This window comes from Camelus ferus, chromosome 25 (assembly GCF_009834535.1).
Source record: "Camelus ferus isolate YT-003-E chromosome 25, BCGSAC_Cfer_1.0, whole genome shotgun sequence".
Taxonomy (NCBI): Eukaryota; Metazoa; Chordata; class Mammalia; order Artiodactyla; family Camelidae; genus Camelus; species Camelus ferus.
Window position 1 is genome coordinate 16,928,399 of NC_045720.1, and position 13,279 is coordinate 16,941,677.

Below are 13,279 nucleotides of genomic sequence, written 5' to 3' on the forward strand. Positions count from 1 at the left end.
GGATTAAAGATCTGACAGTTGTCTAAAATAACCAAACAGGAACATCACTTGTATAAAACCATATGTGAAATGTGCATCGAAGTCAGAGCAATAGACAGGTTACAAGGAATCTTCATTCTCAGAGCAAAATTTTATAAAATCTCTAATTATGGTATTATCTTTAAACTTTTCCTTATCCCTAAAATGTAGATGTGGTTATTTAAATCACTAAAACAAATATAGAAAAGCCAGAAATCATTTTCAAATTCTTGTTTTCTTAGTTCTTTTTCAAGTAACATTTACAGAACAGAACAAACTTAACATTGGGAAGAAAGATACTGATTTTTCAAAGTTGTGCTATCCAATAGAGCTTTCTGTAATGGTGGAAATGTTCAGTAATCTGCACTGTCCAATATGGTAGCCACAGCTACATGTGATAGTTGAGCAATTGAAATGTGGCTGGTGTGACTGAGGAACTAAATTTCAGGTTGGATTTAAACATAATTAGATTAAAATAGCCACATGAAGCCATTGGGTCCCATACTGGACAGTGTGGCTTCAAAGGATTGACTGAGGGGTACTGAGCTGCAATTTATGATGCCAGTTTGAATTGGATCTTATCAGTTTTCTTAGTAAAATTGAGAAACTTTAAAAGGAGCATTTTTTTATTAGTCACTAGCAAATTATATACCTGTTAAAGGGTCTATTGACACTTGAGCTGCTTGTAGTCCTCAGATCACTGTAAGTTTTTTAAATGCCTATTCTTAATCCATAAACTAAAATCTGTCCATTTCCTCCATTGTTCTGGCTCTTCTTTGATCTCCTAGATAATATGATGTTGGATGTATATGATATATACACTCATTCACAAATCCAAACATTGACACACACATAGTATCATATATACATTTGTGAAGATCAGGTGAGATGAGGGAGGGGGCTTGTTAAACTTGAATGTTCCTTTAGGCTGAGTGTTACTATGAATAGGGAGAATGAGCAAACAAAGTTGCCTGCTAAGATGTTCTCTCTCCACTCCCTCCAGGGAGGAGAATGCTCACATTCATCAGGTCAAACCGGAACCTATCATGCCTTTTTTGTGTTTCTGTGATTTGATAGATACTTCTATTTCTGCTGAAATACTTTTCCCCCCCTTAGTTACCAGGATAACCATTTTAAAAGAATTTTAAATCTACATTTTCTTCTTGAAGCCTGTTTTAGTCTGACCTTTTGTCCTCTTCTTCCTTCCCTAAGCACATTGGCCACTCACCTCTTTCTTTTTAGGGGAGCTTTGTGTGCTTGTCCAAGCAGATGTGTCATCCAAGGGTTAAGGTATTTGCTTTTAAGGATATCAGTGTCATTAAGATGATATTAACAAGAGTGATGGCAGTAATAACTGTTGCAATGGTTACCATTTGTGGGGCACTAAGGTGCCACGCATTGACTAAGCACTTTATTATATTTTCATTTAATTCTTCTAAAGCATTGTAAAGAAGTCATGATCATTCCAATGTTATAGGTAACACAACCCTACCTTAAAGCTAAGTAACTTACCCAAAGCCACATAGCTAGTCAATGGCAGAGGCAGATTTGACTCCAAAGCCTATGATTTTACCAATTAAGGAATAGTCAAGATGGAGAAAGAAGAAGAAGAAAAAAAACTCCTATTTCCCAGAGTGTCATGGTGTGGTGGCAACAACCTTGTATGTGATGTGAAAGAGTTCTTGTTTTCTTTTCCCCTTGGCCATTTTCATAGTGGCCTGAAACAAGTGGCCTAGTATCTCTTCTTTCCCTCCTAATTTCCAGTTCCCTCCTTCTACTAATTGATACCTTAGTGATAGGAAATGCAAAGTCCTCCATGTATGTTCATTCTGTTCTACTTCTTCCTCCCTTCCTGAAACACCAGACTGTGCTACGTAAAGACCTCTTAGAGCCACTTTTCTCATTAGTTTGGTTTGACAGAGAATGCCGTCAGCTCACCGGTAGAGTATATTACAGGGTGCAGCTGTTTGCTTCTATCTTTATTTCTAACCTCATTTCTCAGCTCTCACCAAGGTTGTTTATATGTTTGAAAATCTATTTTTCCTTCTGTCTTTGCTTCACTTTTTTTTTTTTTAACCTTTAGTTTTCCCTTTCCACTTAGGACAGCTACTTTTCAAGTCTGAATCACATCTGCCCTTTTAAGTTACATCACTACCATTTTGCTTCTTATAACAACTGTTACAATTATTAATGCCAGATATTCCTCCATTGTGATGGAGGAGGGCAGAAGGCTATGAATGGGAAATTGTTGTTCATTGAACATGTGGTAGGTGTCAGGTATTCTGTGTTATCTCACTTTATCAACACAATGACAATGTGTAGATAAGTTGTAAGGTAATATTAGTATTTCAATTTTATGGAAAAGAGGTGATACAACTTGCCCATGGGTAAATATATATATATATATGGCAAGTAAGTTGTAGAGCTTGGACTTGAATCAGTGTGTAGCTGTGTGTTCAGTAGGGGAGAGGAATATGAATAAAAACACATGATTCAAAAACCACGTGTAAATCCTTGAAGTATATCTAGGACTTGCATTTTGTTACATTTTAAAGATGATCCAGTAGAAAGCACATATCTTTAGTGTTCAGCTCACTGAGCTTTGATACCTGTATCGTCTTGTGTAACCAAAGCAAGATGTAGAACACGTCCGTTTCCAAGGAAGTTCCCTCTGCCCCTTCCAATTAAATCTTCTTTTGTCTCCTCCATTTAGCTCTTGAGCCTTTCCACTGGTTATTTTTTAAACATTTCTATTTTTCTTCTGTCTTGGTTTTTTTTTTTTTTTTTTTTTTTCCCTTGAGACTTTCTATTTCTTGGCTGAAGATTTCTGGGTTTTGTGGGGTGGGGGGGTGATTGCTTGTTGAAGCATTTTTAACATGGCCTGCTTTAAAATCTTTGCCACGTAATTCTGAGGTCTGTCATCTTGGTGTTGGCATCTACTGATTTGTCTTTTCTCATTCAGTATGAGATCCTCCTGGTTCTTGGCTATGAGTGATTTTTTTTTTTAAATCAAAACTTGGACATTTTCATTTTTATGTTATGAGAATCGGGATCTTATTTAATTAAGCCTTCTGTTTTAGCTGCCTTTCTTTAACACCATTCTGGCCAAGTGGAATTAGAAATCCAGGTTCCCCACTCTGCCTAAGATGACACCTGGAAAGTGGGACCTCTTTGTTATTTATCCCTGGGAGGTGACGGAAGTCCTGACTCTGCACCAGGCTTCCCCTGACACCACCCCAGGGAGGAGGGGCTGCTGGGGGTAGAAGTCCAGCCTCCCCACGTCGTCTCTGCGGTCACTGCTGGGTGGGGAGGGGGCTTCCTTACCAGCTGACAGAGATGGAAGTCTGGGCTCCCTACTTGGGCTTCTGTGACACCACACCACTGGGGGTTTTGGAGAAACTTACAGCCTGGGGGTGAGGGTAGAAGTCTAGGCTCTTCACTCAGTCTTTGCTGGGATGAGTGGTTGGGCTGCACTCTCACTGTGAGGGTTGAGTGGAGCAGTTACTGTCCTAGGAGGCTGCCCCATTGTGGGCCTTTGGCTAGAAAGAGCGGGCCCTTGTTGTCTTATTTTTTGCCTGTGCCCTTCGGATTTCGAGGTTGCAGGCTTCTTCAGCTCCAAGTCTGGACTCTGTGAGGAAGAGGGCGAGCCCCGGGAACTCCCTTCATGTCTTTCCTTGAGTTCCAAGGTCCCTCAATGGTCTGCTTTCTACCTTTCAAAGTCGTCTTATGTTTGCCTTGTATGTAGTGTCCAGGGTTTTTATTTTTCCTTAGACAAAATGAGAAAAATGTGTCTATTCCATTTTCTTGGACGCTTCCACGAGGTACTACTTAAAGACTTGAGAAAAACAGAGTAAATCAGGAAAGGAAAATACTGTTTTATGAAAACTTGGTTCAATTCATATATGTAGATAAAGATGTATTTGGACACTGGTTCATAGTGTGAAATCTGTTTCTTATAGTCTCATGGATAAAAAATACTCTAGTCACTGTTGTAGGCCACCTTTTCTCAGTCTGATACCTGGATCCTCTGTCTAAAGCTTCATAGAACTCCTGAGTATGTCTACCTTTGTATTCTCTTCAAGGAAAAAAAGAGTTAATGTTTGTGTGCCTTACAGGTTGTCCAAAGCCTCTCCCCACTCCCCTGTTGTTGAAATATGTAAGTCATGCATTATTTAAATTTCTGCTGTGTTTAGATTGTCTAGTCCAGCTATCATGCATAGGAAGGGTGAATCTTGGCTGTGGTTGTTACACTTAAGTAGTCTTTAGAGAATGAGGTTCCCTTAAACTATCTCACAAAGATGACGTGGTCTCAGTAGACAAGTGAGCCAGAATGAGATCGTCATGTGGCTCAGGGAGGGCAGTGACCTGACGCAGCCGCACGTGGTCTGAACACCTGGCTGGGGCAGGCAGTCCTCCAGGCCCAGCTCTGGAGGCCACACAGTAGTTGTCAGGCAGACTTATGCAGACAAAGAGTGTGTGTGTGTGTGTTGGTTTTTCTGGGCGGGGGTGGGGGGATGGGGGAGGTCCAGCCCTTCTCGTTCTTAGTTCTCTCCTCCCCTCTCTCCTCTTCGGCAGAGTGCCTGCCTTCTCTCCAGCCCTCTCTCCTTTGGAATAAGGGATCCGTCTGTTACTGGTCCCTTCCAGACTGGCTGTGAATGGACATGTCATCTTTTAATGCCTTCTGATTGCTGATGATGGGGATTAGAGAACATGTGTGGCTAAGGCCATGTGCTTATTGAGCAGCATTTATTAGGTGCCACATGCGTACAACTGTTTAGTCTTTGTAACTACACGGAAGAGGAATACTGTTTCTGTTCTGCAGAAAGCAGCCGACTGAAACGGCCGTTCCAGGACAGCTCTATGGTTCTGTGATTTCACTTATCTTTGAATTATACTATTTTTATTTGCTCTTTTGGAAATTAAAGATGTAAGTTCCTCATAAGAAGGGAATGGCAGTCAGTCGGATTGCATCACTGTCCGCTTACCTGTGCTCATCCTGTGAGCAGGGCCTCAGCAGCTCTGTAGGTGAGTCCTTTGGCTGGGCCCTGGGCTGATACAGCTCATTAAGAAGTCACTCGCTCTGTGGGGCTCCTAGTTGTAGGGTAGGCAGACACATTGGTCGGTACTCACAGTGCATGCTGTACGCACAACAAATCTAATAAGAAAAAGAGATGAATTGTGAGCTTTGTTTAGAAGGATATAATGGCTGCAAAGTCAGTTATAGCTTCATACTGGAAAGAAGAAAGAGCATTTAATATTTCCTGAAGGGTTATCCATGCAAATAAGGGAAGGGAAGAGTATATTATGGGAAAAGGTAAATTCTGACAAAGCAGAGAAGCACAAACCATCTCAGGAGCTGCCAGCAGCGTCTGCATGATGCTAGAAACCATTGGTGCAGGAGCCAGAGCAATGCCATTGGGAGTGTTTTTACAGCATCTCAGTTCACAGCAATGTTCAGAATAAAGGGACATTCAACTTGAATGAGGCCGCATCCCTTGTTTCACTACAGGAAGAGTGTGGCGTGGGTGGGGATTGAAAGGACTGGGAAGCTGGGTGACTTCTTGGCAAATAAGATCCACTTGTTCTCACAAGTGAATGTTGTGATGCCAGCACATCCCTCGGCTCTGCTCGCATCATTCTGAGATGAATTGAAGCCTGGCACTGATGCATAGTCTGTTACCATGACCTCAGTCCCATCAGAATGGGATCCCTCAGAGGTCAGGTCCAGGCGGGCCCAGGCTCACTTCCAGCAAGTGAAGCATCTCGTCTGCCGGTCAGGCTGGGGCCCCTTTTTGGAGAGCATGCCCTTTCCAGGAGAATTTTAAAGTAATCTGATACTATGGAGCTACATTATCTCTTTAAAAAAAGAAAACAAAAAACATGTTATGCCTGAAAATCACAATAAGATTATTGGGTAGGGGGGACCTCTCAAACCTCTGCATAAAAATATTTTTAGAACTTTGCACTTTGAGGCAGTAGGGGGTTGAAATGAGAGGTTTGTTTTTGTTATTTGTTTTAAAATTTTATTGTGCAATATATGTAACAAAATTTATCACTTGAACCATTTTTGAGAGTGTGATTCAGTGGCATTAAATGTATTCATACTGTTGTGCAACCATCAGCACTACCCACCTCCAGCATGCCATCATCATCCTAGAATGAAACGCCACACTGGGCAATAGCACCCCATCCCCTCTCCTCCAGCCCCCGGTAAGCACTGGTCCACTCTCTATCTCTCTGAATCTGACTACTTTAAGTATCTCAGAAGTGGAATCATACAGTTTTTGTCCTTTGGGGACTGGCCTATTTCACTTTGCATAATGTCTTCAAGGTTCATGCCTATTGCAGGATGGATGTATCAGAATTGCATTCTTTTTTAAGACAGAATAATATTTTACAGTATGTATATACCACATTGTGTTTATCCATTCGTCCATCAAAGGACATTTAGGTTCTTTCCACCTTCTAGCTATTGTGAATAATGCTGCTATGAACATGGACAGACAAATATGTGTCCAAACCCCTACTTCAGCTGGCTCAAATGGTAATTCAATTTTAATTCTCAGGAGGACTCGCCATACCGTTTTCTACAGAAGCTGTCCCGTTTTACACTCCCACCAGCTGTGCACAGGGGTTCTAGTTTCTAAGGGAGTGGGTTTTTGCCCATGAAAAAGAGAGGGTGCCTTTGAATTGGCATCTCAAAACAATGCTAAACCATGTGCATTTGTATGAGGAGTTTTCTCTGACTTTTTAAAAGCGCAGCATTTGTAAAGTCTGCTCTGGTCTTCAGCTCCTCATTTTAAAACCTCATATTAGCAACTTCAGTGTTCGAGTGGCCGTGGCAGCCCTCCAGGTAAAGCCCACAGGCAGCCTGCAGTGTGAGTTCAGTAAGTGGAAATCCACAAGGCACATAACTGGTCGTGAAGATCAAGGAAACAAGAAGAGGGTCTCAAAGCTGACCTGTGAGCTGCTGAGCCCATTAAACTGAGTAAATAACTAGTGAAAACAAGAAAGGGTAGTGATGAGGACAGAAAAGAGAAAGCTCACAGGGGCACCTTTTACACGACGAACAAAGAAATGGAGGTCACAGCTTGTAAGAGGCCATTTGAAAGCAGCTTGATTTGTAAACATTAGGGACATGAAATTTCAGGGAAAACAAAGCAAAGCCTGTCAGAAACAGTTTTAAGTAAATAAACCCAAGCACAAAAACCAAAATCAATGACTGGCTTTGCAGGCGGGGAGGGAACAGCTATGCAGCATTAAAATATTCGTGTGAGGAAGGCAACATGCATAAAAGTCGATGCCATATTCAGCCTCATGTTTAGAGGGATCTTAAGAGTTTGAATGCCGGGTATTTACTAGCAGAGAAAAGTTGCCTTTTGATGTAAAGCATGATTGTATAAAGAGAGATCGCTGATTCATTCAGCAGCTGAACAAATGTTTCTTGAGTGTCCATTATGCGCCAGAATCTGGACTGGGGCGTGGAGACGGAGTTTGCAGTTGTGGTCGGCGAGGCAGACGGATCTATTAGACAGACGTCCTCAGACAGCGAGGAGGTGAAGCACCAGGACACCAAGTGCATGGAGGGAGGGGAGCCAAGGGGTTCTTGCTCCGGGAGCCAGAGGCTCCTTGTAGGCTTTCTGAAGAAGAGGTCTGATCTAACAGGTGGGCTGAGTAGTTCACTTCCCCAAGAAGGAGGTGGATTCAGGTGGAGTAGAACCTCTTTCTAGGACGGACCAACCTGAGCAAAGGTGAGGAAGTGGAAGAGTCTGATGGGTGGAGAGGTGATGGTGGAGGACAGCAGGGGCCGTGAATTTCAAGGCCGGAAGCAGCCGGGGATCATGCTGGAGCAAGATCAAAATTATACATTTTTCTTTTCCTCAGTGTCTAAATCCATCCCATTCCAATCCCCCATCTCCCTACACAAGCACTGCTTTTTAGAATAATCACAATTGCATATTTCATTGGAGATTCATTGTAAATAGGCTCATCTTTGGAGATAGGGAGCTGATGTTAGCAGTAGTTAGCAGTCTCACGCTCTCAGAGGTGGTGGTCTTTTTCTACCACTGCCAGAGTGGGGCTTGTGGCTGGCTCTCCAGCATCTGTTCTGCCCCTGCCTTGTTGAATAGCAGCGATGTGGTTTGGGGACTTGACCTTAGCAGGAGGTCAGCTGATTTAAGGGTCATCCCCTCTCCACTGACAGGATTTTAGTTCACCAATGGGTGTGTGTGATTCACTTTAGGCTATGGAGAAAAGATGACAGTTTGGAGGAGGATTGGGGGAAAAGAACCGTGCTTAAGTGAGCTGTCTTGTTGCTAGATGAGAACCAGAAGCTTATCACCCTAGTGCCATGAGGGACCCAGGTTTAGGATAAAGGTGTTGTTATGGAGAACAGAATGGAGAGATGAAAAAAAGAAAAAAGGGTCTTTGATGGCACCGTTAAGCTGACTCTTTTTTTTTTTTAAACGATTAGTGGGCTTCCTCTCCTGAAAGCTGATTTTCCTTACTGCTTAATCTGTATTGGGCTTGTCCACCTGAAACTTGAAATCATCTGCAGCCTAAGTGAATCGTGATCTTTGTGACCTTCAGCAGACACCCATATGACTTCTTATGACTATAACCCTTTGAGCCTCATTTCCCATATCTATGAAATGAATGTATGTCTCAGAGTTTTCCAGGAAGATTATCTGAATTCCACCACAAAGCCTGAGAGAGGAGGCAGGAACTAATCCTTGTTGAGTGCCTCCTATGCACCATGAAATAGGCTGGTCCTTGCTTTAGGAAGCTTAAAGAGTAAAGAAATTCAGATAATTTTTATGTCCAGTGGTATAAATAGTAAGGTCACATGCATATGAACCTTTGTACAGTGAGTTTTTTTAAGATCATTCGCACAACGTTTGTTTAATACTTACCCGTAGTTCCAGGCACATGATTTGCTGTGCGGTGAGGGCAGGGGTGGGTGGTGGGGAGAATGAGGAAGGGGATTGAGGGAAGGCATATCTGAGAAGTTGGTATTTAAACTGAAACCTGAAAGACGGGTAGGAATTAGGTGAAGAATGGGAAAGAAAATTTCAGAAAATGATATATCAAAGAAACATGATATACAAAATCCAGAAGGCATGAGAGAACTTGGAGTGTTCAAGGAGGTGAAAGGGAGGTGTGTGGTCAAAGTGGCGTAAATGAGGGATGATGCAGTGGGATTTGAAGTCAGAGGTAGAAAGGGGACAGATAATGCATGGCCTCATTGGCCATGTTAAAGATTTCTGAATGATCTAGGTATACAATGAAGCCATTAGAAAGTTCTAGAAAAAGTCTCATGAACCGACCTAAATATTTTTTAACAGGATCGCAGGTATCCAGTGCGGAAGAGCAGTGGGGCAAGTCAGTATTCTAGGGGAAAGATGTAGGTACCGTGGACCAAGGTGATAGTGGCGGAGATGGAGTGAAGTCAATGGATTTAAGCAGCATTTTGAACATAGAGCTTGTTGGCTCTGGTGACAGATGGAAGGGACGTTGTGAATTAGTGAGAGACGATGTCAAGCATGACTCTTCAGTTTGTGTGTGAGTGTCTGGAGAAGGCTGGAAAAGGTGAAAATATTTTATTAGAACAACCAAGGTTTGGTATGAACATGTTAAGTTTGAGATCTGTGATACATCAAAATTGGGATGTTGAGTAAAGAGGCCTTCCTAGGCTGGGTTTAAAGTTTGTCACCAGCAGGTTGATTGTATCAGAAGTGGTGGGAATGGATGTGCCTGTTCTGGAGGGAAAACACCTTACCTCACTTCTTCTGGAAGCCTTCCCTCATCTCTCAGGTGTAAAACACTCTTTCAGAAGCCTGGTCAAGAGGAAAGGAAACCCTGCCCTCGAAGGGGTCTCAGTAAAGGAAAGAATTTTAGAATCACAGACGTTGGTCAAACGGGAAAAATGCTAAGAAAGGGGGAAACTGAAGATGTTGAGTGAAAGGAGGTTATCAATGAAGTGGGGTCTTGAGGGAGCTGGGATTGAAGATTCTGGCAGTAATCCTCTGAGGCCAAAGGGAAGGGGATAAGGATGGAAATTTAGCTACATCAGTAGGATTGGGGGTCACAGGGAGATGAGAGAATTCTCCACCAGAGACCTCGGAACACACATACCAGCTGCATGTGCATAAGCACGTGCGCACACATACACCTGGTGGTTCATGGAGGTCATCTAGGTAGAATCCATGTTTCCTACAACATTCACTGCTATTTCTTTGATAATGGGTATATGGGATGTTGAAAAACAAAATCTGAAGCCCATTCTGAGGATATTTAATTTGTGAGGGGTACCCCCATTAAAGGATGTAGAGGGTAAAATGAAAATAGGAAGCTACTAAACTTGGCTCCCTTAAACCCTCCCCTCTGATCTTTCCCCCTCTTCCATGTAGCTATAACTGTTTTAAAATTACTAGTTCTTTTGTCTCTTCTCTGCCTCTTCTGTTGGACTGTGAGTTCTTTGAAGCTAATGTCTGTTGTATGTAAATCCATGTTTCCAGGATCTGACACAGGAACAGCACATAGTAAGTGCTCAGTAAATGCTTGCTGATTGACTGCAAGAGGGTAGACTTAAGTGGATGATTGAAGAATAGAGATGACTCAGAAGCAGGAAGGAATGAGCACTTTCCCAAATGGAAGCAGAGATTATAAACTAAACTGCAGGGTTGAAATGACTGCATATGTGGGAGGCAGTAACCACGTTGCCTGACTTGGTATTCTGATCTGTAACATGGGGATTCTTCATTTGCTCAAAGTCAGTCAACTTGGAACTGATGGTTCCTGGGTTTGTACCTGAGTCTTCCTGACTTCAAAGCTCAGGCTTTCCCACCATACCATGCTCCCTTTTCACCAAATCATTTCCCGTAATTGTGACCCTCACCTCTCAACTTGGAGATGCCTTGTTTTGTCCTACTTGGGTCAGATGTCTTTCATGGATGCCTTATTTATAAGATGTGTTTTCTGAGTTATATTTTTTCCTCTTTCCTAGCTCTCCACTGCGGTTTGAATCCACGGGGCATTGATCATCCTGCCTGTGCTGAAGGTATCAAACTGCAGATTGAAGGTGAAGGTGTTGAATCCCAATCCATTAAAAACAAAAATTTCCAGAAGGTGCTTGACCAAAAGGGAACCCCCAAGCGACTGCAGGCAGAAACTGAGACGGCTAAGGTAGGTAATAATCCAGTCCGCTGAGGAGCTTCTGAAGCCGCAGCTTTGATATTTTGTGGTCCAGCCCCAGAAAAGAACTGACGGTGCTTTCGTCAGTTACTGTTGTATCTTCAGTTCAAGGAACACTGCTGCTTGATCGCGGGTAGTAACAAATGAAAATATTGACGACATCCCCTTCAGAGTGAAGTTGAGACACATTTGTAGTTAGTTTCATAGTGTGGGGCTCTGAGGGTGGTGTGGAAGGAGCTCCACAGAAGAGTGCCTTGGTCTTAAAGCTGGAAGATGTGTTTGCCAGTCTCAGATTTATCATTTTGATGTTGGGCAAGTGATGGGACTTTCTAAGCCTCAGATTTTTCATCTGTAGAATGGGTATCATGAAACCTACCTCCCCCATCAGGTTGAACAGATGAAATAAGACTGTGTATTGGGAAGTATTTTCCAAAAGTCCCAGTTGTCTGCATGAGTATGAGGAACTTTTGCTGATAATTAATAATAACTGACTTTTTATTAACTATATACCTACATTCCAGGTACTGCCTGAAAGACTCTGGATACACTGACTCATTGTGTCCCTGTAACAGTTCTATGAGGTAGACAGTAGTAAACAGGGCCCTAATTAATACAAGATATAATTGCTTGATTTTGTTGTAGGATACTTTGTTCTTTTAGTCTTTAGCCTAGATGTAGGTTATAAAGCATTCACTGATAAACTAAGAGGATAGATGATCCTTCAGTAAGGGCAACCTCTTCCAAAGGTTTCCCACAACGGAACTGGCACTACCTGGGGTTTTGTCTGGAATCGGTGTAGGTGCTCATGTTGCAGGGGCTCGGTATCGAAGATGCTCATATTACTTTGCCCCTTGGAAACTGAGCAAACTGATTTTCATGTGGTATTTGGTTTCTCTCTCATGCGTTTCTTGCAAAGGAATTCCCTTTCAAACGTTTGTTAACTGAATAGATACATACGTGCCTTAGAAAGCAAACCTGTATCATCACCCAAGAAAAGCCTTAAGTAGAAAGGTCACTTGGCTGTCATACAATAACCACCTCCCACTCCTGAAAAAAAAAAATGCCTTCCAAAATCAAATGTGAATTTTTCTGCTTTATCTCCAGTTTTGAATAATTACCATGGTTGTTTCCCTTCTTTACTGTGGGTAATTAAAAACTGATGACATTAAGACAGTGTGTGTGTGCTTGGGCAGTGCGTGCACATGCGCACATGTGCACTGTAGGGAATGGGGAATGATCAGCAGAGAAACTATTACAGGTATCTTGTGCTAGACATTTTAGCTGAGAGTAATTGCACTTCCTAGGAAATTGGTTGATCACTTGGCGTTCGGTTTGTGAGAGGAGTTGGAAATAAGTGGTCCCTATGATGATACCTAAATCCCATCAGCTCGTTGTGCCACACAGGCATCTTGAAAGAGTGAGGAAAAGAATGCCTTAAGGGTCTTCTTTAACTGGGAAGATAAATGGCTTGTCTGGGTAGAATCTTTTCGAGAGATGCTTAAAGATACAAAACTAGAGTGGAGAAACAGAAAACAATTAACATCTGCCTGATTTTAATTCAACTTTAAATATGTCCAGATTCTCTTATTTGCAAAACAGATTGGTAATATAAGAAGTTTGATTCAAATCTGATATGATTTGATGACTGCTGAGTTACTTGGACTGTGTGACATTGTAGTAAATCCTGAATTTTCACATCAGTAGCACTTGCGTTTGCCTCTAGATCACTTCATATTTGCTTTGCCGAGAACCTGCTTCACTGGGAATGTAGTGGTCCAGAAGGAACCTTTCCTCGGGAATAGATGGCAGTTGGAAACCAGATTCATCTGAGTTTATCCAGATCATCTACCTTGAAACCCGCCAACAAATGGAGCTGGGAGGGGATTCTGAGTGTTTTCACATTGACATCATGTTGAGGAGTGGAGAGACTTGAAACTTTAGTTACACTCAAAGTACTTGTTTTTTCATGGATGACAGTGGTGGTTACTGGGGGGACAAAGTAAAAATAAGTACCACAGAGTGATGACTGCAGACTTGCAGTATCACATGCCCCACAGAGTGTGCATCA

At 42.3% G+C, this 13,279-nt stretch overlaps 1 protein-coding gene across 7 annotated transcripts in view; it reads left to right on the forward strand.

Moving 5' to 3' along the window:
• Positions 1 to 13,279, forward strand: part of SAMD12 (sterile alpha motif domain containing 12) — a 375,925-nt gene that overhangs the window by 24,993 nt on the left and 337,653 nt on the right. For all 7 annotated transcript variants that reach the window (XM_032468095.1, XM_032468096.1, XM_032468094.1 and 4 more), the window contains exon 2: positions 11,024 to 11,202. In XM_032468095.1, the coding sequence (XP_032323986.1) occupies positions 11,024 to 11,202 (179 nt within the window). The remainder of the gene's footprint in view (positions 1 to 11,023; positions 11,203 to 13,279) is intronic.